General features: G+C 34.7%; 1 protein-coding gene across 10 annotated transcripts in view; it reads left to right on the top strand.

The window, feature by feature from the left end:
* TAFA5 (TAFA chemokine like family member 5) overlaps positions 1-23,906 on the top strand; it is a 408,594-nt gene that overhangs the window by 229,426 nt on the left and 155,262 nt on the right. For 9 of the 10 annotated variants that reach the window (XR_007629987.1, XR_007629988.1, XR_007629986.1 and 6 more), the window contains one exon: positions 1,336-1,485. Coding sequence is in view for 1 of the 10 variants with exons in the window: in XM_050324232.1 (XP_050180189.1) it covers positions 1,336-1,485 (150 nt within the window). In the remaining 9 variants the exon portion in view is untranslated. Of the gene's footprint in view, positions 1-1,335; positions 1,486-9,190; positions 9,330-23,906 lie in introns of all 10 variants that reach the window. The other variant, XR_007629990.1, reaches the window with a different exon arrangement.

Genomic DNA, 23,906 nt, shown 5'->3' on the forward strand with positions numbered 1-23,906 from the left:
ACACAATAAGCATTTTAAGCTGCTTCTGAGAAAAATAGACTAGATAAACTTGTATTCTGAATGAAAAAAATGCAGTATAGAGAAATAGTATTGTACTGTTAGACTAAAAGGCCATTCATATATGTTTCAGGTTGGTTTTGTTTGGTTTTTGTTTCTTCATTTTTTTGTTTTTGGTGTTAATGTACATTTATAATTTCTTCTTTTTGTCTCATTGGTGTTTTTTCAGTATTTCAGCTGTATGAAAATACTGTGACTAATATTTTAAACTCCGTAATTTTTTTTTCTAAAAAGAATATTGCATTTGTCTTTTTTTTTTTTTTAAATCAAAACATAACAGGCTTGTGATTTGCAGAAATACTGTTGCACATGTTTCCAACTGTACCCTAGTCCCCAGAAATTCCATGTAATACTACATGATAGCTGGGAGGTTTTTTCTGTCTTTCTCGAGACTGTAATTCAATGATGTGTCTTTCTTGCATGTAAAAGTTAGTCTTTTGATTTATGGTTGTACCACAGGAAGCACATAACTTTAAATGTATAGCATTTACTTCAGACTAATATTCTTCATACAATGATTTTTTATACTTTTGGTTTTGCCTCTCATATCATGGTTCAAATTCAGAATTAGGTGGTTTGTATTTCCTTAGTATTCAGGAAAAGATTCATATGTTAGAGAAGTCAATAAAAAGTAAGCAGTTACAGAGCTAAGGGTGCAGTGTCATTTAAGTCATTTGGAGAATGGTTAAATAGTAAATTTGGTAAAAGAAAAAAAAGAAACTAAACAACAACAACGAAAAAGAAACTAACAGCTACATCAAATATGAGTCAGGTAGAGAATTCAGTTTAGGTGAAGCAAGAGCCAAAGGACTGACAGTTTGGCAAGCATGGACATGCTTTGAAAGACTTATTTCAAAACCGACACACAAAGCATTTAAGACCTCACTGTATTCATGGACGTATGGGGAAGTTTTTATTTTTCATATACTTTATAATTTCTTTTCTGAAAGTATGTAAAGAGCACACAATTTAAATTTCATTGCTGTAAAAGATTGTTCCTTTACTTAGCCGATGTAAGTATAAGTAACCTGTGTAACCTCAACTCTCTGGCTGTTATGGAACAATAATCATTTTCTGACAGAACCAGTTTGCAGGGGTTTCGTATGTCCACCACAAAGAAAAATTGTATGTCATCTTGGTTTTATTATATCCATCAGCTGGCTGCCCATTTGTTGTGGAGTGTCTGCTGTGACTTAGGGCCGTGACTCTATTCGGCTGTAATAGATTGCCTGTAGTGCATTCAGTGACTCTGGTACCTGTTGCTGGTTTTTTTTCCAGGTCAACTGGCTGCAGGTACATGTGAGATTGTTACTTTGGACAGAGATAGCAGTCAGCCCCGAAGGACTATAGCCCGACAAACAGCTCGCTGTGCATGTAAAAAAGGACAGATTGCCGGTACAACAAGAGCAAGGCCAGCGTGTGTTGATGGTAAGAAGCAAAAATCTATTCAATCAGTTTCTGCCTATACAAGAGGGGTGTAAACTGATAGTGTCTCATATAAATAAAACCCAACCAAACAAAAAAATACTCTATGGAAGAAATTTTCATGTGCCCCAACTAGCAATGGCAATACCATTGAAATTGATCCAAAGAGTATTACTTACTAATAGTATATAGATTTCAATTGGGTTTTTTAAATTGGAAATTTTACTTTTGTTTTAGATTGATATGCAGTTGAATATTAAGGGCATGGTGCTGTTATATTTTGCATCTGATGATAGAATTAGCAGTGATATGGCATCATCCATTTTCCCCCTACTTTTTATTCCTTTTAACATTGAAAGAAATGCTGCAAAAGAGCCTCAAGGGTCTCATGCCACTGGCGGGCTAATGCAAGATATTTAATGCTGTTGAAGAAAACACTGCTCCTATAGTTGGAATATAGTATCTGAATATACCTCACATGTCCAACATTCCTTCTGTCTTTTAAATGAAATTCTGTATGATTCACGGCAGATGCACTGATAACATGCAGCTGGAAAACTGCTCACATACAGGGAGATATGAAAATGTTTCACTGTGAAATCATTTTTTGAGACAAAGGAAATTCTCTGTTAGGGCTGTGTTAACAATGGGACAAACTTCAAGACAGGTCTGCCTTGCAAGGCTTTTAGGAAGCATTCATATTAAAAATGAAATTGGAGACATATTGAAAACAGTGATGCAAAATTGTATGTTTTGATCTAGGCCCAGTTGACAAAAGTGAAAAAAAGTAAAAAGATGCTTATGTATAGAACTATAATAAATTCATGGATTGCCTTTGAATACTGGCTGGTTTGAGTCCACAGATAAAAATATTGCTGAGAACACCCTACTGTTGCCTCAGAATTTGGTCGTACCAGTGATTATCAAAGAAGACAGCTCAAAGGAAATTTCAGAGCCTACCCACAAAGCTAAATATAGAACATCATGCACATTCTATTTTCGCATTTTCCTTTCACTGTTTTTAGTACTCTGAAGACAGTTTCTTAGCTGTTTCTTCCATAATATAATACTACATCCAGTAATTCTTTCCTGTTTTATTGTAAGATCATATGATTTAATTGCTTAAGAAAGGAATGATTTTATTGTGTCATTTATAGTTGTACCTTTAGTAAAAATACTTATTAGCAATTAAAAAATTCAACGCATGTTTCCCATTTTAAAACAAAAACCTTCTAAAGGGAAAAAAAGAGTTTTGCACCAGCTGATGGGAATGAAACATAATTTTTCCTCAGCCAGTTTTGGCCTATGGTGAGATTGATTTGCTGTAACCTGGGTATCCCAAGTTGTTAGTAGCTCCAGTTCTCCTTTATACCCAGTGGAAAACAAAAGGTACTTTCTCAGAGTAATTTATCTCACCCTAAGTGCCTAAGATAAATCAGATAAAGCACAAGTCTGGTACTGACTGTTTCTCTGTCATGCCTTAATAGGCCTGTGAGTGTCTTAAGATGAATCTTAGATAGCTGGAATGTACATGCCAGTAAGAAGACATGACTGCACCTCATTCTCCAATTACTATATTAGCTTATTTTCCGAGAATTGAAGCTTTGAGGTAATCTGATATTTAAAAATACTTTTTCCTTTTTTATTTATTTTTTTGAGGAACTCATTAAGAAAATCTCTTTCAAATTCTTCTTTGCTGTCAATGTGCTTGATCATAATTTTTTAAAAACAGAGAACTGGATGACAAGATCTGTAGTTAGAGGTGGTGTAACCAGGGAAGGGTCTTTATGCGGTACTCCACATTTGAAAAATAAGTGGGAAGTTCATCAGTTGAAAAACAAGGCTTCCCTGTTAGACACAATTACAGTGTCTAAATACTGTAATTAATTTTTTTGTTAAGCTGACAAAGAATCACGTGAAAAAGTCAAGGGATAATGGGTACAAGTTACTCCTGGAGACATTCCAATTAGACACAAGATGATAATTTTTCAAAATGAGAACAATCAGCCATTGAAATAATCTCCCCAGGGAAGTGGTGGATTCCCTAGTGTTGGACACTTAAGATTCAGTTGGACAGGATGCTGGGCCATTTTGTCTAGACTGTGATTTTGCCTAGAAAGGTTGGACAAGATGATCCGTGAGGTCACCTTCCAACCTGATATTCTATGATTATATGACATAGTTCTGATAAGATCTAATAACATGGTTCTTCATTATTTTGGAAAATATTTTTAGTTAGGATGTTGAGCCCTTTGCTAAGAAAGATTGCTACAAGATCTGTATGACATGCTACTTTGCTTTCCTGGACACTGTTAGGGATGCTTTTAATCAGAGCTCAAAAAGGTGAATGACACCTAGAACTGTATATCAAACTCCCAGATTAAAAAGAAGGGAAAAGTCAAATCTGTGATCTGTAGGTTTTTATCATGAAGAAATTAAAAAAATAGTTTTACGTGCCATCAACACAATAAGTGACAATAAGTGAGCACTTTATCGTGTCTCTAATCTTGTACTTGCAAGTAAAACTGGCATCTAAATTGACCATGGGCTGACAAGTGTCAATCTGTAAATCTACCAGGTCTGTAGTTTAAAGAGTATATACTGACTTTTTCGTTCCTAAAATGAAATGTTTTAGACAAAACTACTTAGTGCTTTATTCTGAACATGACATGAAAGCAACAGAAAATTATGTCTAAGAAAAGCTAGTTTCATCTCTGATATTAAGATAAATACAGCTGGTTTAGGAAAGTAGCAACTAACATAATTGATGGTTTGTTTGAGTTTTTTGTTTGCTTGTTTGTGGGTTTTCTATGTTTATTTTTTTAACTAAAGAATCCCATTTTCCCAACAAAAAAATAAATCATTCTCTGAGCTTCCTTAAATAGGATGTGGAATATACTTTTGCACATTTTCCTTTATTTATATTATGCTTCATGTTAAGAATATAACTGCTATTTGAGATTCCATTTCTGCTGTCAAAAAAAAATCAAAAACTTGGTTATTTTCATTTTATTATTTATATAGCCTTGATTTTAATGACATTATTTTTAAAGTAAAGGTAGCAGAATTAGACCTTAATAATTAATGCAAAGTCATTTGTGGAGGAAGCAGGCATAGTAAGTGTGACCTCCTAACCTACTAACAAGAAAATGTTAGCTAACAATGGTGTTACAGCTTCTGGCAAGAGAGTGGATTGAAAATTCAGTACCAAAGCTGGTAATTTTTACAACCTTAAAATGCATTGTGTTGTACCTGGCTACCATTTGTTCATTGTTCAGTGGAGAGAAGTACCTTAGAATATATTCAGTTATGCAGTATATTTCCTGGAGGTGTGAAATGCAAGTGTCAATTCCCTCAGCGAAAGGAGTAAGTAATTTAAGGGCTCTTAAACCTCACAAACATTGTCTGAGATTGCACTTGTCAACATAGCTCTTAGAGTAAGTCCTGAGTTGATTACCCAAGTCTACTCTGCTTTCAACTGCTGCATCACGTAAGGTCTTTTCCTAAGAAAGGAAAGACAGTGAATGTGACATGGATAAAACTGGAATTCATAGAAATGAAAATGCAGTGTTTAGGACTTGGTCTCAGCAGAGCGTAAAGAACAGAGATTTTTCTTGAAATGTTTCCCTCTGATGGAGAGGATTGAATTACTTTGTATTTTTTTTTCCTAACAGTCTTTAAGTATGGCAGATTGCTAATGTATTCTGAAAAAATGGCATCAATATTCACCCTGATTTAAAGCTTGATTTAGTGTTGATTGCTTCATTTCTGCACCCACAGAGTCATAATGTATATTTGGTATGTTAGGTTGTGATGTAATTTTTATTCATGAATGTCAGTTCTGTGGTATTATGACAGTAGTTTGCCTGCACTTTTCATTATATTATATTATTTATTACTAACGTTTCCTAGTCCCTTTTTTGAGATCAAATTCCAAAGAAATTACCTCAGTTGCGTTACTTTGATATTTTATTTCAACATAGCATCTGGTTTATCACCAGAGTAATTTCCATGTGTGTTGGTCAAGCTTTGTCAGTTTTTAAGCTGGAGCCTGTGAGAGATTGGAAGATAGCAATTATTCTCTATTTTTGTACGGTATATTTCCTAATTTAAACTTGTTTTAAGGCAAGTGACAAAATGTCTTTGATAACAATTTGTGTACAAATGCACCCCTGATTTGTGTTCTTTCTCAAAAACTGTGGATATCTGAAAGATTTGTTTTGCCAAAGCATTTCATAGAGTACAAGTAGAGCATCCTCAGAACTGTGGAATGAACATTTAAATATGCAATAGATTCCAGTACTTCTGTCCAATATATATTTATAGATAAAAAAAAACAAACCTGCAATTTTCTCCAGAAAATAGAAACAGGTGATGAGAGGAGTAGTTTAATTGCTTGAGAAAATTAGGATGGCAGTTGTTAATTTGCTTACCTGAATTCTGTGATTAGAAGATTCTTATGCTCTGGATTTGAGTACTGGTTACTTTTATGTCCACTAGCTGCTATGAGAAATCCTAGGAGATCAATCCTGATATCCAAAATTCTTAAATTTAGACTAGCTGGACCTCAGGTAACTCAATTCAAAGGGTTCAGACAATTTATGTTACAAATCAAACTGTGGTTTGTTTTTTGTTTACTTTACTTTTTAAAGTTTTAATAATATTTAATTGCTTTTCCAGTTGCTGTAGCAATATTGTTTTCTATCGTATGTTAGTTGGTATAAGTTGTTCATACATTATGATTAACATGCTTTTCAGTTGACATTGATTGATTTTGTTTAACACAGAAACTCAAGATCTACAAGGAAGCCACATTAGTTTAGATCAATAATTCTCTTCTCTTCTCATTATCTCTAGGAGTCTGTGGGGAGGTGTAAGGGTCAGAACTGATCATTAATAAAATCCTAGGTCATGCACTTGAAACAAAACTGCTTAATACCTGGAGAGCTTCATCATTCTAAATTATCTTATACATACTGCAGGGACAAAAAAAGAAAAAGAAAAAAAAAGATAACTATAATGATTTTTTGAAATGGGATGTTATGCTTTTACGTTAAGAATGTTTAGTATGTTTGTTATTTTAATATTTATTTAATCTTGGTTTGTTGCAGATATTTTCAAATGTTTCCTCACAGTAATTTTTATATATTTCAATTTGTTGTATTTAAGGTATGTCAATTTAAAACAAGTAAAACCAATAGGAAAAGCAATATGGATCTTAAATTAAAAGGAGACTAAATAACACTACGTAGACATTTTACTGGACCAGAAGCAGTGTATTGTATAGTATGGAAGATTTAAGTCTAGGAGGAAAGTGGGACTGTTTGGTCATAAAAATGATCAGAGGGCTGGAACACCTGCTCTGGAAAGAAAGTCTGACAAAGCTGGGGTTGTTCATTCTGGAGAGGGCTCTGGTGAGATCTTATCATGACCATTCAATGTATAAAAGGGGTTTATAAGAAAAACTTTTTACCTAGGCCTTTGATGACAGGACAAAGACAGTGGTTTTGCAGTAAAAGAAGGTGTCTTTAGATTGGAAATAAGGCATAAGTTTTTAAGATGAGGGTAGTGAGACAGGTGTGGTGGAACAGGTTGTTCCATGAGCAGTGGAGAAGTTGTGGATGTCTCATCCTTGGAAACTTTCAAAGTCAAGCTGGAAGAGATTTTGAGCAACCTCATCTAGTGAAAGATGTCCATGCCCATGACAAGGGGTTGGACTAGATGATCATTAAAGGTTCCTTCCTATTACTTTATGATTCTGTTTGACCTTGGCAAATAGTATTAATTACATAATGATGGTAGCAAAGCAATTGGCTGTTCTGGTGGTAGTTATGAAACAGGCTGAAACATGTATCTAGCTTGCCTTGCTCTTCTTCTTGAGAAAGAGTCACAATTATGTTAAATATTGGAGAATATTTTGCCTGTAATGAACATTTTGGAAAAAATTATCCTAATAACATTCCGCTGGTTTTGTGTTTTTCTTTTCTCTATTTACATAGAGAGCCCAGGTATCAAACACACTGTCCATACCAACATTTCAGTTGCCGAATCAAAATAAAGTTTAGATAGTTCTTATATTTTTGAAGATTCAGGTATACTAACCAGTCAAATTCATTGAGTGTCCAATGTGTACAGAAGACCTTCTCTATAGGAGATGTCTAGTACCTCTCAAAATTAAATCCTTAATTTGTAAATACTTGATATTACTACTGAGCAGTAACCACATGAGAGGTCACATGATATAGTAAAGAAATGTGATGGTTTAATATTTGCCTGGGAATATTCTGACAATGGTCATGAGTTTAATTTCCAAAGAATAAATCAGTCTTGTTTATCCTCATGGCTTTTAAACAATCCTAGAATAGTTAGCCAGGGGCCATTTTTAATGCTGCATATGCTGGTAGGATGCAATAATGCAATGCAATATTAGAATATCTTTCAAGGAATTAAATAAATATTATTATGGTCAATGCTTATGTCCCTTATATAGGCAATATCCCTTATAAGTTTTAGTATAACTTCTTGAGCTTTTGTAGTCTTTTAGTGATTATTTGTTATGATGTATCTGAAGTCTTCCAACATTGTATATACTAATTTATAAAATAACCATTGGGTCCTCATCTTAATCTGTATCTTAGAATAATAATGACATCTATTTATTCCTACCTATAAATATTTTAAAAATCATTTATTTTGTTTTAAATAAAAGATAAGGAATGCATTTGCTGCCACCATATGTGTAAACGTATTTTTCAACCTGACTTAAAGAAATAATTCTTTTCTTCCTTTCCTCACCCTAACTTCCACATCTACAGTCATAAATGCAGCTGTAACTACAGATGCACAAGAGCATGTACAACACTTTATTTTCTTTCAACTGTCTCTAGAAAATTCAATCTGAAGTGCAGATTTTCCAAGTTACTGACAATGAAAGTAAAACTGTTCTGTTACTCATAAGCTTCCCTTTCCTGTGCATGGTACAGGCACATTATGATAATTTCTACCTTGTGGGTCACTTTTCATTTAGAAATGCCTAGAAGGTTGAGTTTCACTCAGTTGCTTTGCTTCCTGCTCCAAACTAAGGACAACGCATGACATTCCAAAAGAAGATGAGTGATATTTCTTATCTAAATAATATCACAAACTTAGTAAAATCTTACAAAGATATTCACATAGAGAAAAATTGTTCTCTTTGTTAATGAATGTCAAGTCTCAGAGACTGAAATGTTGGTGGGGAAGAAATAACACTGTTCAATCCCAAGACAGAAATTGAGCAATATAAAAGGGAACATATCAGTAGCTGCACCATCAATGGCAACACAGATGTATCTGTAAGAAATACAGGGAGATAAGTTAGATTTCCTCTCCCGACTGAGAATCCACAAAAGGAGAAACTAAAGACATGACAAAAGAGCAAGGAACCATTGAAAAGGAAAACCAAAACCCTGCTTAGGAAGGTAGCTGCTAACTACCCCAAGGGAATATTGTAATGAAGAAGGATAGTTAAGGGCTTCATTATGTTATGAAGCATTTGGTACGTAAACTCAAACAACTGAGGCCCCACCTTGAGTACTGTGGCAGTTTTGGGTGCCTTGATATAGGAAGGACATCAGACTATTGGAGTGTGTCCAGAGAAGAGTGACCAAGATGATGAAAGGTCTTGAGGACAAGACTTCAGATAAGTAACTGGAGTCACTTTGTTGTTCAGATTGCAGAAGGCTGAAGGGTGACCTCATCGCATCTACAACTTCCTCAATGTGGGCAGAAGAGGGGGAGATCCTGATCTCCTCTCTCTGGTGACCAGTGTTAGGACACAAGGAAATGGAAAGACGCGGCATCAGGGGAAGGTGAGATTGGGCATTTGGAAAAGGTTTTTCACTGAGAGGGTGCTCAGGAAATGAAACAGATGGTAAATGGTCATAGCATGAAGCTGGTCAGAGATCAAGGAGCAACTGGACGACACTCATGGTCATATGGTTTTCTCTTAGTTAGTCCTGTGAGGGGCAGGATTTGAACTTGGTGATCTTTACTGGTCCCTTCCAACTTGAGATATTCTATGATTCTATGATTGGATCTGACAGGATTTTGCATAATGCTAATCTTTTCCACAGAACAGTTAGTTGTTCAGCAGTTAGGTAGCAGAGAGTGAATACTAATCAGAGCTTGAAAGTCAGGTTTATGGCTTCTCAGGCTGAGTACTTTGGTTTTTTTTTTTTTTTTAGAGATCAACTGCTTCCTAATGGCAAGTAGATCTATTGATCTTCCTTCATTATCTGAAAATGTTTATGGAGTAATAAATCAGGGATGGAGCAGAATAAGATTTAAATAGTAATGGCACAAATAGGCAGATTAGTTTTTACAAGCTTCTGAAGGATTATGCACCATAGATTGAGAGGAGACACTGGATCTTTGGATATGTAAGGGATGTAGTGCCAGGGCAAGAGGGAATAAAATGTAATTGAAGATAAAATACTTCTCCAAGCCTTGTACCTGTAACAAAGTCACCAAACTGGAAATACTTTTCACTCATAAGCATCCTCCTTTCAGGTTAAACCTGGCATCAGTATACTATTTTGGGTTAAGAGATGGCTGTCTTTCTAAATGACAGGGCAGGGAAATATTTAGGAAAGCAGAATTATTTATGTGATTTGGAAGGTGGCCAGGAACCAGGGGTTAACACTGATACTGTGCAGAGAGTGCTGAGAGAACTTTAATTGCCTCTAATGCTTAGTGCCTTGCTTTCACATTTCATCTGAAAGACAACACCTTCAGCCTCCTGGTGTTTCATTGGATGCATTAGTTCATCAATGCTAACAGCTTCGTTTCCCTTACTTCCTTGACATTCCTACGCAGTCACCCATGTAGTCTAATCCTCTTTCATCTATGTTCTCTGATGGCAGTTTCAGCACAGAAAAATGGTTGGAGGTTATGTGACATTAGATTGTGGAACAATTTTCTGAGGAAGTGACTAGAAGCCTAATTACTACAGACGTTTTAAATTGAACTGGACAAAATACTGGAGAACATATTATGCATTAGCATAAGCATGCTCTGAATCACTGGGGAGAGTTTTGTGTGCTTGATGTCTTGCAGCAGAGCACTATCAACAACCACAGCAGTCTTATTGCAGTCTGATTCATTGCCTAACTGCAGGCAATAGGTCAACATGACATTCCTAAATTCAGGAATTCAGTCAGGAGTTCGGTCACTGTAAACTCTCTGTGCAGGGAGTGGTATGAGATGGGCATGTCAGGGATCATGCAGTGTAAATATTGGAATCACTTCTGAAAGCTTTTCTCTTTTTCTCTCTTATGGAATTAAAGAGAACATAGGATTACTAGCAGAGTAGGTTTTCTGCTTGAATTTAATGTGTGTAAACATTTCAGGCCATCAGCTGCTCAGATTGCCTTCTGGAAAAGCCACTGTCTTCACTGATTAGAGGCAGTTTAAGTTAAAAATGTAACATGCTTATATTACCCCCTCTGGTTGTCATCCTACCTTGCAGTTATCCCCAGAAGAATGGGAAAAGAGAAACTTTCAAAACTATTCATGTGTGAAGGTGGGCTTCTGTCAGGGCAACATGTTTGTCTCCAGTGAGTGTAAGAGAATATAGGAAGATGAACCTTTGTAAATACCCCTGCCATCAACGGGTGAGATAAAACTATAGCTAAATTACATTTATGGCACTATGTGAAAGCAGCATGATCAAGGAATATTCCCTCCTCCCCATGAAAGTGAATCAAGAAAGATTATGACATGGTTAGGAATGGCGTTTTAAAGCTATGTACCACTTTATTTTTAACTAACCTTAGGTTTAATATCTGTGTTGATAGATGATGTGTCAGAAGAGTCCTAGAAAATGTTAAAATTTATTGCTAAATTAATGACCGTATTAATAGCACTACTACATCCAGCACCTGGAACAGAGTAGTTAATGTTAGGGATTTTTGGATGTATCTTTCAGAATACTCTGCACAGGGATGATTCAGAAAAAATAGCGTTTTGGAAGACAGAATTTTAGGAAACCACCTCTTTATGGTGATGCAAAGGATCTGTGTTTCCCTTTGGGTTATGGGTTGAAGTCATATTGCGGGAAGAAAAACCATTTGTGTCACAAAAACTGGCATTTTCATATCATAAATAAACTTTAATATGTCTGTATTTTTTATGTCTATAACTTGTTGTGCTTGTGTTTTACTGTTGTGTTATTTTTGTAATATCATAGGCATGCAAGGTACTTCAGAAGTCAGTTTCGTAGAGTTCTAGACTAAAAGTACTTGCAGTCTAATGATACAGCAACTCATTGTTTGTACAGGATAAAAGGAAATAAGGAAATGTAGCTGCTTCTTTTTTGTTAATTATCCAGCTTCTGGGGAGAAGGATAAGGAGGAAAGCCCTTCAAACTTCTCTGTGCTCTCACATGAGGTGGACATGGAAAAGTGGAATTTCCATTTGGTTGTTTCAGAGTATGTCTTTGAGAGTTTCAGTGGTTCCTCTAGCAACCTTCCTAGAAGTAGACTTCAGTAGACTCAGTCCTCCTGACCTTGAGAATAATTAGCTTATATATATATATATATATATGTACATACATATAAAAATCTTACTAACTGGGGTGATGAATGTGAATGAAAAGAATTTAAGAACAGGCTTTTTTTGGTAGAATAGATGTCTTCTGCACAAAGCAGCAAGCATATTTTAAACTTCAGACTTCGGCTTTGCATGCATTACTGAATTTTTAATTTTGCTAAACGTAAAACATCGAGGGCTTGCTAAGAGTATTTAGCAGCTTTTTAAAAGTAAGTAGTTAGTTAACTTAGACTCAGTATTTGCATTCTTGCTTTAACAGCCCTAGGTCAGAATTTTGGTGTAAGTTTTGGAATCATTATATACACGTATGAAGCCAAGGGAAATGCCAGCCTTGGAACATGGAAAGGGATGCTGGAGCACTGAGTGTAGGTCCCAGCATAGCCCTGCCCAAAATGTATGTGAACCAGATTCAGTGTCATCTGGTTCCATACACTGACATGTCCCCTTTCTGTTTTACTGTCTTTCTGTGGGGGTGATAGCTGATGGGGTCCCTCTAGAAGGGCCTGTTGCCTGCCTGAAGAGCATCAGCAATTTGTTCCCAACTGGAGTTTAAGTTTTCTTTGTAAGACTAATCATACTTACCACAAAGTGTTTGGAACCCAATTTTAATGAGATCCAGCTTTGTGAAATTGGATTAGGAACATACGATGTTTTAGCTAATAGTATCAAGGTTTTCTCTGTGCATTTCACCTCAGAGAAGTTCAAAAACTCTCACAGTCTCTTTTATTCTGAGTTTCTCTGTAAGCTCTCTCTGAATTTTTATTTTCAGCTGCGAGCAGCCTGGTTAGTAATGTTGGCAGCTCTCTCTTGAAGTGGTGGGCAGCCGGCAGATAAACTGCCAAAGCATACTAGCCTGACAGTCTTGGGGCAGGAAGAGAGAGGTTTTTAGGATAGTTGGGTAGGTCTTTGCTGTTGGAAAATACTGCTAGACCTTTAGTACCAGATTTTCTGAAGAGCAAGTCTTAGATTCTTTAAGCAAATGAACTGGGTTTTGCAATTTTGCATCTGCAACACATCAGAAGTGGAAGTCTTGGTCTGTATGAATATTTTAAGTATCTGACCTTTGCTCACTTTTATCCACATAAGACTTCAATTATTTTGTGATTTCACTATCCCACACTAAAAAGTGCTGAGTTAGCATTGTCTTCCTTTATCGGTGATGTGAAGTGCATTAACTGCATTTTTTGTCAGCATCAAGTACTGATCTAGCACATTTTGGGCTATTCTGATTGGCAACATAGAGTTCAGCTAATTTTGAACCTCTCTGCACAGTTTAGAACCCTTTGGTTTATGTATTTGGAAACAAAATACTTATGTTGAGTATCATGCTGCCTTCAGTCCTGTAGTTACTGTGCATAGCATGATATTTTATCTTATGAATAACTGTATGCTGGTTTTCATATTTATGTCTATATTGTGTATAGTAAATATAAAATCCTTTCATATGTCTATTATTATGTGGCATTGGAATGAATAAGTTAGGAGCTGAAAGGCCAAAACACAGAACTCTTCCCCAACAATTAGTGCTTTCGCTCCAGAATTACTTTGCTGGTCGAGGATGACTTTGCAGGTAAAAACGCCTCAGTGTACAAAGTAACCTAGCAATTGTAATTGTCCTAAGCTGTTAATTATACCCATGAGAGTAGTTTCCGGGACAAGCCAGAGGACTCAAGTCAGGTTTAAACCAGTGTAAGAGGCCATCCATCTATTACAATGGCTAAACTAATTTATTATGAATTAGGTGGTGCCAGTTCTTTTTGTAGGAAATTCTAAAATGACATTGTGTCCACTGTGCAAACAAAGATTATGGAAAGGTTTCTGTACTTGAAATAGTTTTTGGTTGTCTTTCAGATGTTGATGACTATATCTGGAACATGAGGATGAGTCTAGATCCTATTATAGAATTAAAAAAAAGCCTACCCAGACAGAGAGACATGATTCCTATCTTGATATTCTTATAATTTAAGGTTCACATACTTTAACCTCTTTGTCAAATTAAGAATGCTATTGAAGCTAATGAACCTGTTTCCTTGAATTTGAATTTACTGGATCAGTACTCTTTTGGATAGCTAGATGTAATAAAAAAATGATGGGATCAATGCAGTGAAAGCTTCCCGTAAGAAAGAAATTTGAAGGAGAGGTTCAGATTCATGCAAATATAATTTGAATTCTCAAGTTCTTTGTATTAATGGTTTCCAGTTTTTAAAGTTTTTACATAACAATTGCTTTAAATAGCATACTTTTCCCTGTAATCTTCTGATAATCTATTGCAAGCTTTTATTTGGAATAGAGAATTTTAGATGAAAAACATTCATATGTATAAACACCTATGATATCTTGGGTCACTTCTGGATCTACGGTTCTGGATTAATTTGAATGAAAAATGGAAAACAAAATCAGAAAATAATGCTCTTTCTACAGTGGGGTTAATGAAACTCTGTTTCCTCTAAGGACGTGACCTTCAGGTCTATATCCCTGCCACAGTAATACCAGATCCCCATCCACACTTCTTACTATTCTGAGTTCACAGTAGTCTGGTTCTGAAGCCATATTTCATTTGGATAAGTTACTTCTTTTTCTTTCATTGTGGGTATATCTGTGTGTCCTGGAAATGAAGCTGGCTCGTGAAATCCTTGCTTTTCCTGGATTTTCTTACAAATATGTCTTCCATGGAATATTTTAGGCCTTGTAGTACTACGGACTGAGACACATGGAGTAGGTTTGGGCATACAGATGAAATGGACTGCACATGGGAGATACTGCAAGTGGCATTTGTAATCTGCTGGTTCAAGTAAAACAAGGTTCCATAAAATTAGCACATAAATAGAAATAAGCACATAAAAAGATTCAAGATAATTTTACAAAGGTGAATACCTTGATTTAATTATACAAAGTAGCTGTTTACAAGGTTTTGAAGATGCATTTCCAACTCTTTTAATTTGAAAAAATTATGCCTTGAACTTCCCACTTTAAAGAAAAGGTGATAGTTTTTATTGCACTGTAATTTTATGAATCAGCTTATAGACATCTGGATGCACAGTTTTCTGCATGTCCATAGGTCAGATTAAATATTTGGGGTGTGGCTTCTGCTTCATCCTTAGCTTTGCATGGAGTGTCAAGGCAGAAATGTTTCTATTCTGTCTCATATGAAGATGTAGATGAAAATATTCTCTTTTGGTTCTCATGATAAGGAAAACTTGAAATAATATTTCTGAATTAGTTCATGTTTAGAAAAAACAAAACAAATTAGGAAAATACATAACATAAACATACGTTTTCATTTACTTGCTGTCAGCATTGAAAAGAATTGCACAATATTCTAAAATTTTCTTATTCAGTTTTGATTGAAGTGAAAATAATAGTTCAGACTGCTTCTCATTTTGGGTTGGATTTTTTCTGTACTCTGGAATTTTTTACTTTTACTTTGGAGTGTTAACATGAGGTGTCGTGGTTTTTTTTTTCTTTGAATATGTTTTTTGAAATACTGTAAAATAACATTTCCAGGCCTTTGACCTTTGAATTCATATCATAATATGATGAGGTTTGGAGGTGTAACATCTTGTTAGTGTACTCTTGCTAGATCCAATTTTCAACCTAATTTTTGTGTATTTGTCAGAATTATGAAACTTCATTGAAATGTTAGTTGGCACAATATATAAGATTCAAATGTTCAATTAAGAATACTGCACCTACATATGATATTTTCCACAGAGAAGTTGTTGCTTCTTATTTTTGTTTTCCCATAGCATAAAATGTACTGACAAAGAATTGAGTAAGACCTTTGAGCCTAGATGAAAAATTACAGAAAAGTTGTGTATGATAGTACAATATGCACAGGATATCTATTATGAAAATACATCAGGGTAGTCATGTACACATCATAAGCAGAAAGACAAAAATAAGGTAAAGATTGTAATTACAGCAGTATAAATTGTTTATGATGTCTGTGAAAGGTTTAAGAAAATTATGATAACATTAGTAAGTATACTCATATATGTAAAAAAATGGATTGTTATTGTTATTAACACATATTTTATATTAGAATTGAGACATTTATTTTTTCCCCTTCTTCAACTGTACCATTATAATGTAAAGCTGAATCTGCTTGATTGGTCTGTAAGAGATTTTACCAATTAAAAAAAAAAATTAGTTATTCATGAGATTGGGAGTGGGAATATTCCTTTCCCTTTCTTTTCCCAATCCCTCTCCTGCCCTGATTTGAACAGAAAAAGCTCCTACAGAAGCTTTCTACAAAGTTATTTGTGTCCCAGATTTGTTGACTCTAAATACTGTATGATATCAGCTAGAAAATGGGTCCTGGTGTTCAGCAACCTGTATCCTTGATAGCCATCTGTGTCCATAATACTTTCATTAATAGGATGTACTATCATCATACCAGAATTTCATTATGCTGCAGAGGCAGAGCGGCTGAGTAAGCAGAGATAACTAGTAGCTTATAAGAGTTGCATTTAGAACAGTTGTAGACATTTTGAGAAAAATAAGGCATAAATACCTTTGAAGGCTTTTCCTGTTTTCTGTAATATTATCGGTAGCTACTGAAACAAAATTTTTATGGGTTTTAATATATTTTATAAGGATTCCTTATCTACCAATCACTGATTTCAGTAGGGCAGTACTGATATCTATTTCAGGTGTAGATTGCATAGTTACCATTTTCTGGTAGACATTCAATAGCATGGTTGCAGATGTAATCATAAATAAGGATCTTTTCTGAAAATGAAGTGTTGCTGCTGGATACATCTTTATCAGTACTTCATCGACATAAGAAGAAAATAGCACTTTCCATACTTACTCAAAACAAAAAAAAAAAAAGAAAAAGAAAAAATAAAAGTTTAGTCTGGGTGATTGTTCCATAACCTATTTACACTCTTTTCCATAAATGCATGTTAGGAGGAATAATGATATGTTGAAAATTTAGTCTACCATAGTTATGCTTTTCCATCACCAAAAGTGTGTCACATCCTGTATAGCAAAATGAAACTGAGTTCAGGGCAAAGACTTTGACTTCTTAGGTGAGTCAAAATTAGTAAGGTTAGAGAAAAAAAATAATACATTTATAAAAGCTGATTGGCGAGATTCTTATTTTTGCTCTTGGCTGCTGTGGTGGTTCATATGGACAATCATAGTCCTTATTGTGCTGACCACTACAGAAACTCAAAACAAGAGTTAATCTTCTTCCTGAAGAGTTAAATAAAAGTAAGATGGGAAAAGGACCAGAACTTACCAGAGAAAATATGAGACCAAATATTCTTGTTCCAATTTTGTTAATTTTTGTAGGATTGTAAAGGAATTAGGTTGTGCTGAGAGATCGTAGAGCCAGATGACAATAATTTGTGATGGAGATTCTGAAGGGAAAAGGTATGAAGGGGATACAACCATGGAAAAGACCCTGGGAAGTGTGGGTATGCATACAAGCATGAATAAAAGAAGGAAATGTGAAGGACCAGAGGAAGTCGACATAGAACAAAGGGAGTGCTATTTTAAGATTAGCATTTTAACTTCAGTGTGTGAAGATCTTTTGTTTTACTGTTCATGTATCTACTTATGTTTTAGTTTATTATCCTAGACTGTGGTATTTTCATGATGTTCACTTTTTGTTTGGTTGTTTTGTTTGGGTTTTGTTTTGGTTTGATTTTTTTTTGTAGTGATGTTATTGGATGCTGGACTACTGGACTTCTGTACAAAGGAGCAGGAGTATAGAAGAAAGTAGGAAGACATAGAGGGACATAGGGAATGAGGAGAGGGTGGAGTCAAGGACAAGAAGCTAAACACTGTGGCCTGGTTAAGCAAAATTAGAGGTGGCTAATGAGGTGAATCAAAAGGCAATACAGAGGAACTGAATAATTGCAGTGGTAATAGGATGCCTTTCCAGGAGAGTAAAAGCTGTAATTAGCTTAGAATCTAGCTGAAATAAAAAGAACAGGTATAGATTCAACTGAAGATAGAAACAGAATCACATTTTGTTCTCATATTTGTGATAGATGGTAGAACCTGAACGAGGAAGGTGAAACAGGAGAAGTCAATATTGCTATATGTCTCTGAATATATCCTTACTTTTGCCTTCCACAGAGCTGTTTTTAATTTTATATATATATGCATATAAAAAAAAGTGTTTCTTTTTTACCCATAATGCATGCCTCAATCAGGAGATTATTTAATCTCCTGAAGTAAGACATTAGTGAACTAGTTAAATTAGTCATGTTGCTGCAGCTCAGAGTTTCCTGATTTCTGACCATCTTTTGTAGAAGTCAATTCTTCAAACTTCAGCACTTTTCTCACACACCCATTAACAGATATTCATCATTTATTCATCCTCTTATGAAAAGAACTTGGAAATACTACCAGTTTTCTAAAACATAAGATAAATATGCCTGCTAACCAGAGTTCCTTAACATCCAAATTGGTGCAGGATTTCTATTTGCATTTCTTTTCTCCTTGTATTCGGTGAGAAAGAGTTTTTGGCAAGAAAACCTTTTCACTTGCAAGTAACTTGTGCAGAGGTTTCTTCAGCTACTTCTTTGTCCTGTTTGTCTTTGGTACACTGTTCTGACCAGGCTGTCCTTTATGTTTTGTTGTCAAGTACTTAATACATAATCATATTTCTTAAAATAATTTCAATTAAAATATGAATAAATCTGTTTCTCATTGCTGGTGACTGGACAGAGTGTTAAGGGAGGAGAAGACTGAAGTATGCTCTATGTCAGGATGGGAAAAATAGAAAATCTGATACTAGGTAACTCCTATGGAGAGACAGGTAATTGAATACAAAATTATATGCAGTTTTGCCATAATGAGAGAGGAGTAACATCTCACATCTGCTTCAGATTAAGTGTTTGCTTGCTGATAACTCTAGATTAGTTAATCAAATACTAAAATCCATTATTACACATCCTTCTGCCCCTGTCATAATAGCAGTGATCTTGTCAAGAGTTTAGAACTAAACTCACAAGTCTTACCAGTGATCAGTGAAGGATGTGATGTGTCCAGTAAGGGTCATATTATACTGGATTAAAAGGCAAAGTTAGAATATGGCAGCTCTCTGTGGTCCATTATCCTATTTTGCTGGAGGGAAGAAGGCCAAAGAGGGCAGCAAGAATTTAGCAGTACTCCCTTAACACTGGTAGTCTCAAACAACTTATTGGTGAAGAGACTACATGTTCCATCCTCTACTGGGCCTTCATAAAGTCTTCAGCCAGTTAGTTGTCTCTTCAGTCTTCAAAGTTTGTTGTGTCAGGAAATTTTGTAATAAGTCCTTATTTCTTCCTTTTGTGTTGTTGTAAGCAATGGTTCATTTTCCTGTGGTACTCATAATTGTGTATGTGCACACATATATATATATATATTTATATATGTCCTCATCCGGTGTTCCAGTGATTTGACCCTATTTTTTCCTTTCTTTGAACCTTTCTGGTTCAACTGCATCTTTTCAGTTTTAAAACTGCCTAGGTAGATACTGTGGCTTATGTAGCTTTGTGAAGGTGGGCTTTTTTTCCTGTTTTGTTCTCTGTTCTTTTCTTAGTAACTTGTATCATTCTGCTTTCAGTTCTGACAGCTACTGAGTGCTAGCCTGATGTTTCCTTTGAAACATTTCTAGTTTGATTCCCAGATCCCTCTCTGAGATGATAAAAGCTAATTTAGAGTACATTCCTGTATATCTATAGCTAAGGCTAGTTTTTCTTTTTCATGTGCTTTACTTTGTTTTTGTTGACATTGCATTTCAGCTGCCAGTTTATCATCTGATTTCACAGCACTCTAAGATCTCTTTGTAGCTTTCACAGTTTTCTTTCTACCACTCAGAATAATATATTGACATCAGCCTATGCATCTCACAGTTCCAGCTCACTAAAAGCTGCAGCATCATAGTTTCCTGGTTTTGGACATTCTTATTCCTTCCTGTTCATCTATATTTTGTGCTGTTTATAATGAGACTTCACATTAATAAAGGTTTACAGTTGTACTTTTTCATCAGTGTAAGAAAGACTATTAGACTTCAGGTTATCCTTGGCTTTTTTAATTGACTCTTTCTGATGTCCATGTCCCTTTGTAGGGCAGGGGTGCAAAAAGCACAGAGAACATGAGAACATACCTATGATATGTTAGTTCATTTAACATAAAGAAATATCACTCCATGTTGTTTGAAAAGGGGCATTTCTGAGATGGGTCAGGAATTGTCAGTATATTAGCCTTGAACTCCAGAAAGAGGTCTTTTTTCTAGTCTGTTGTCAGTAGTCAATTGCTGTTGGAAAATTTCTCTTTATTGTATTGACTTTGCTGACCAGCATTTACCCTGATTGCTTTCCACATTATGTGTTTTTTTTCATTTTTCCTTGTCATTTTTTTCTGTAATGAAAACTAATTTACTGCAAGATGAAAACTTGTTATGACTATCAAGTGGTTGGAAATGTAGTTGAGGCTGCCTATAACATATAGTATTAGTTCATGCAAATTCACACAAAAAATATGCACTGCTTGTTTACAAGAATTCTTAACCCTTAATAAAAGTTTTGTACTTGGCAATTTGTTAGTTACAATATCAGTCCTAGCTCAAAATCTTAGAAGTCAAGATTGTTTGTTTTCCATTAAATGTTAATCAAAATATATAAAACCAGTAGGATATTTTACCATCAGCAAAGTTGTAAATAATCTCACAATTTATTAAATGTCTTTGTAAAATAATCGATTGTAAATCTGAGCTTCTAGCCAAAATTACTTCTGACCTCATATCTCTAATATGCATGTTGTCATGTTTGAAACAAGCTGCTGAGAATAAAGAGTTGTTTTGTCACCTTATTTACTTAGGGTTTTGTGTATGACATGTTAAAACAACACTTTGGAGATCACCTATACAGAAAATAAACAAAGTTTTTTGGATTAGTCAGACATTAAAACATATTCTGGGATAAGAGAAGAAAGTTTAAGTTTGGGAACTGATGTTCTTAAGAAGTTGTCCTTCCTTGGCCTTCTAAAACTTACTTGGATTTATTTTTAATTATTTTTAATTTTTTTTTAAATGTAGATTATACTTTTTTTTATCATCTGTATCATAGAAGAATATTCTTTTAATTCTTTTAGCATAAAATTGAGGTTTTATATATGTATTATAGGTGTTTCATTCTTCATTATTAATGGATTTTTCCACTCTTTTCTCAGATTTTTAGATGCTAAGTGCTTTTATGTTCATTAATGAGTTAGTGTTAGAACAACTTGGTTTAGTTTTGTTTGAAGCTATGAAAGACAATATGAAACCTATTACCTTTGAGGTACCTTCATTCACTCCTGCTGATTAGCAAAATTATAAGTATTTTAAATTGTAATTTAATTAGATCTGTGAAATAATTCAAACAGGAAATTAGTTCATATGCATGCAGTTAATGTAATTGAATGTCAAGCTTATTATAGGATATTAAAATTTTGCCACATTTAGGGCAACATTAAGAAGAGATACTTGAAATAGTTGGGATTTACAGCACATATAGTGTCTCTGCCTTTAGGCATAGCCTAAGGCTCTGAATATTTTTAGCAAGTGGAACTCTATTAGAATCCATTTTCATAAATAAAAACAGAATTTAAGTTATTCTTCCTAGGGATTAGCTATCTGGGACTGTTCAGGAATGTGCTTATATTGGTGTTAATTTTCTTAGCATGCTAATTTGATTTTATTTCACATTTGTATGCTCGAGTACAGACTCCTCCAGGACCATCCCTATGTCAATCAGCACATGCAAATACTTTCTTTTGGTTCTGTTTAAGCTACTCTTAAAAGAAATGTAGAGAAGTAGATCTATGAAGTATTTCCAAGGGATTTCATTTCTCAACAGTTAGCTTTACAGCTGCTATCCATATTAAGAAAGTAACATAATCACATATCCCTATAAGCTTATCTTAGTTTTACATATGAAGTTAGAAAATATGAGTCTCTGAAAGCATTACTATAATAGCTTACTTTTTATAGCGGATAAGAAATGAATTGTCTTCAAGCTATTGTGTCCTGATAGAAATCCCTTCACAATCCCGTTTTTTCAGCAGTGAGGATGATTTGTACAGGATACAGTTAAGTTTCTGCCTGAACATTAGTCTGGATTTCAAGCAACTCTTTGTTTAGCATGTGTATTTCTTTTGTGTTTGGTTTTGTTTTGTTTTGTTTTGTTTTGTTTTGTTTTTTTGTTTGTTTTTTTTGTTTGTTTTTTTGGTTTTTTTTATAAGTGACTAGTTTCTAGGTCCTCTTTATAAGAGTATGAATAGATGGTGAACGTCTGTTGAGGGAGGTATGAGAAAAGCAGTAGAAATGGCAGTAGAAGTGGCAGAAGTAACTTTCACAAAAGGCAAAAAGATAAAAGATAAAATATAAATAAAGGTTAAAAGATAAAAAATGGCAATCAAAAAATAACATGTAAGTCACAAATATACTCTAGGCTTGTTCTTTCTAGAGTATTTTTGTTAGTATTCTTCAGATGCACATGAGCTCAATGAGTATACAAATAAGACATGGACTGATGATGTATTAGAGCTAGAAGCACAATAAGATGAACCACCAGTATTCTGTTGCTGTGAACTGCAAAACACATGGATTTAAAGGTATGATCAGAAAGACTGGTAGCACAATTATTTTTTTAAGATTTGCTTCAATATTTCATAGTGCAATAACTTCTAGTACTTCTTGTTCTGCAACTAGACTTAATGTAAATTTTAAAAATATCATCTTTGCTACATACAAGTCTCCTGTGTAGTTAGTCTTCTTCAAAGAGTTGTTTGCATACCTCTTTTTCTGACTTCTGTTCCAACCCTTTGTCCAACACCAAGACCCGTGTTCTGCACAGTCTCCTCTGAGTGTGCATCTGTAGGGATGTATGTAATTAAGAGATACCCTGTTTCTTGTGCAAATCCCATTTCCTGTGCAGTAGAACACATAAATCTTTTCTTATACCCATGAGATTTAAATTCATATGTAAGAATAGTGGGGAGTTGTTTTCTGGTCACCATTTACTTTTTAAAGTAATTCCTGAAATGATTTGGGTTGTGGTTCAAATATCAGACTGGTGATTGTTGACTGCATTCTACAAGATTGCTTCTTTCCATTTTATGAGAAAATAGTCAAAAAATGCTGTTAGAAATTCTAAAAAAAATGCAGAAATGTAGCATTTAAAGATTTGAGGCTTCTCTAAATTTTTCTCAGTTTCAGATTTTCGTGATTGAAGAGGCAGCTGTAATGTTTTTATATGAAGATGAATGGTGTGGTCCTTGAAAAATGGAAAGATCTGTGTGGCTGTCAGCTGCAGGAATGTTATAATTTTCCCTTGAATCCCAACACAGAATAAGTGTCTCAGATTGTGATTTGCTGATAATATTGATTACTACATTCCCATTACAACATTTCACTGTTTGGGAGATCGCAACAATCTGTCATCGAGTTATAAGGATTCATCAGTCAAAACCAGAGCTTTTAGTGTTTAAAGTAATACTAGATTAATTTTAAAAGCTACAGCTTCCTTAATGTTTTTCATATTTTATCTTTCTTTTATAGACTTAACATTTATGATTGTTTCTGTAACAAATTAATTATGGTTCACTCTGCAGTACATACTGAAGTGTAACAGAAAACCAAGCTTAACACCCAAACAGAGGACAATCACATCTAGTATTTGCTTCTGTGGGTACAGTAGCTGTATTTGCCAACTTTGTGCTCGAATCTTTTACATACAAATTAGATCTGTACATGCAGCACTTACAGCCTTTGCTCATGCTGCTACATTATGTGTTAAAATTCAACATTTTAGAATTTGACAGTTTATAGGATGTGAGAGTACAGAACATGATAA

Source organism: Myiozetetes cayanensis, unplaced genomic scaffold (assembly GCF_022539395.1).
Source record: "Myiozetetes cayanensis isolate MyiCay16 unplaced genomic scaffold, myiCay2020 scf3, whole genome shotgun sequence".
In the NCBI taxonomy this organism is placed as follows: Eukaryota; Metazoa; Chordata; class Aves; order Passeriformes; family Tyrannidae; genus Myiozetetes; species Myiozetetes cayanensis.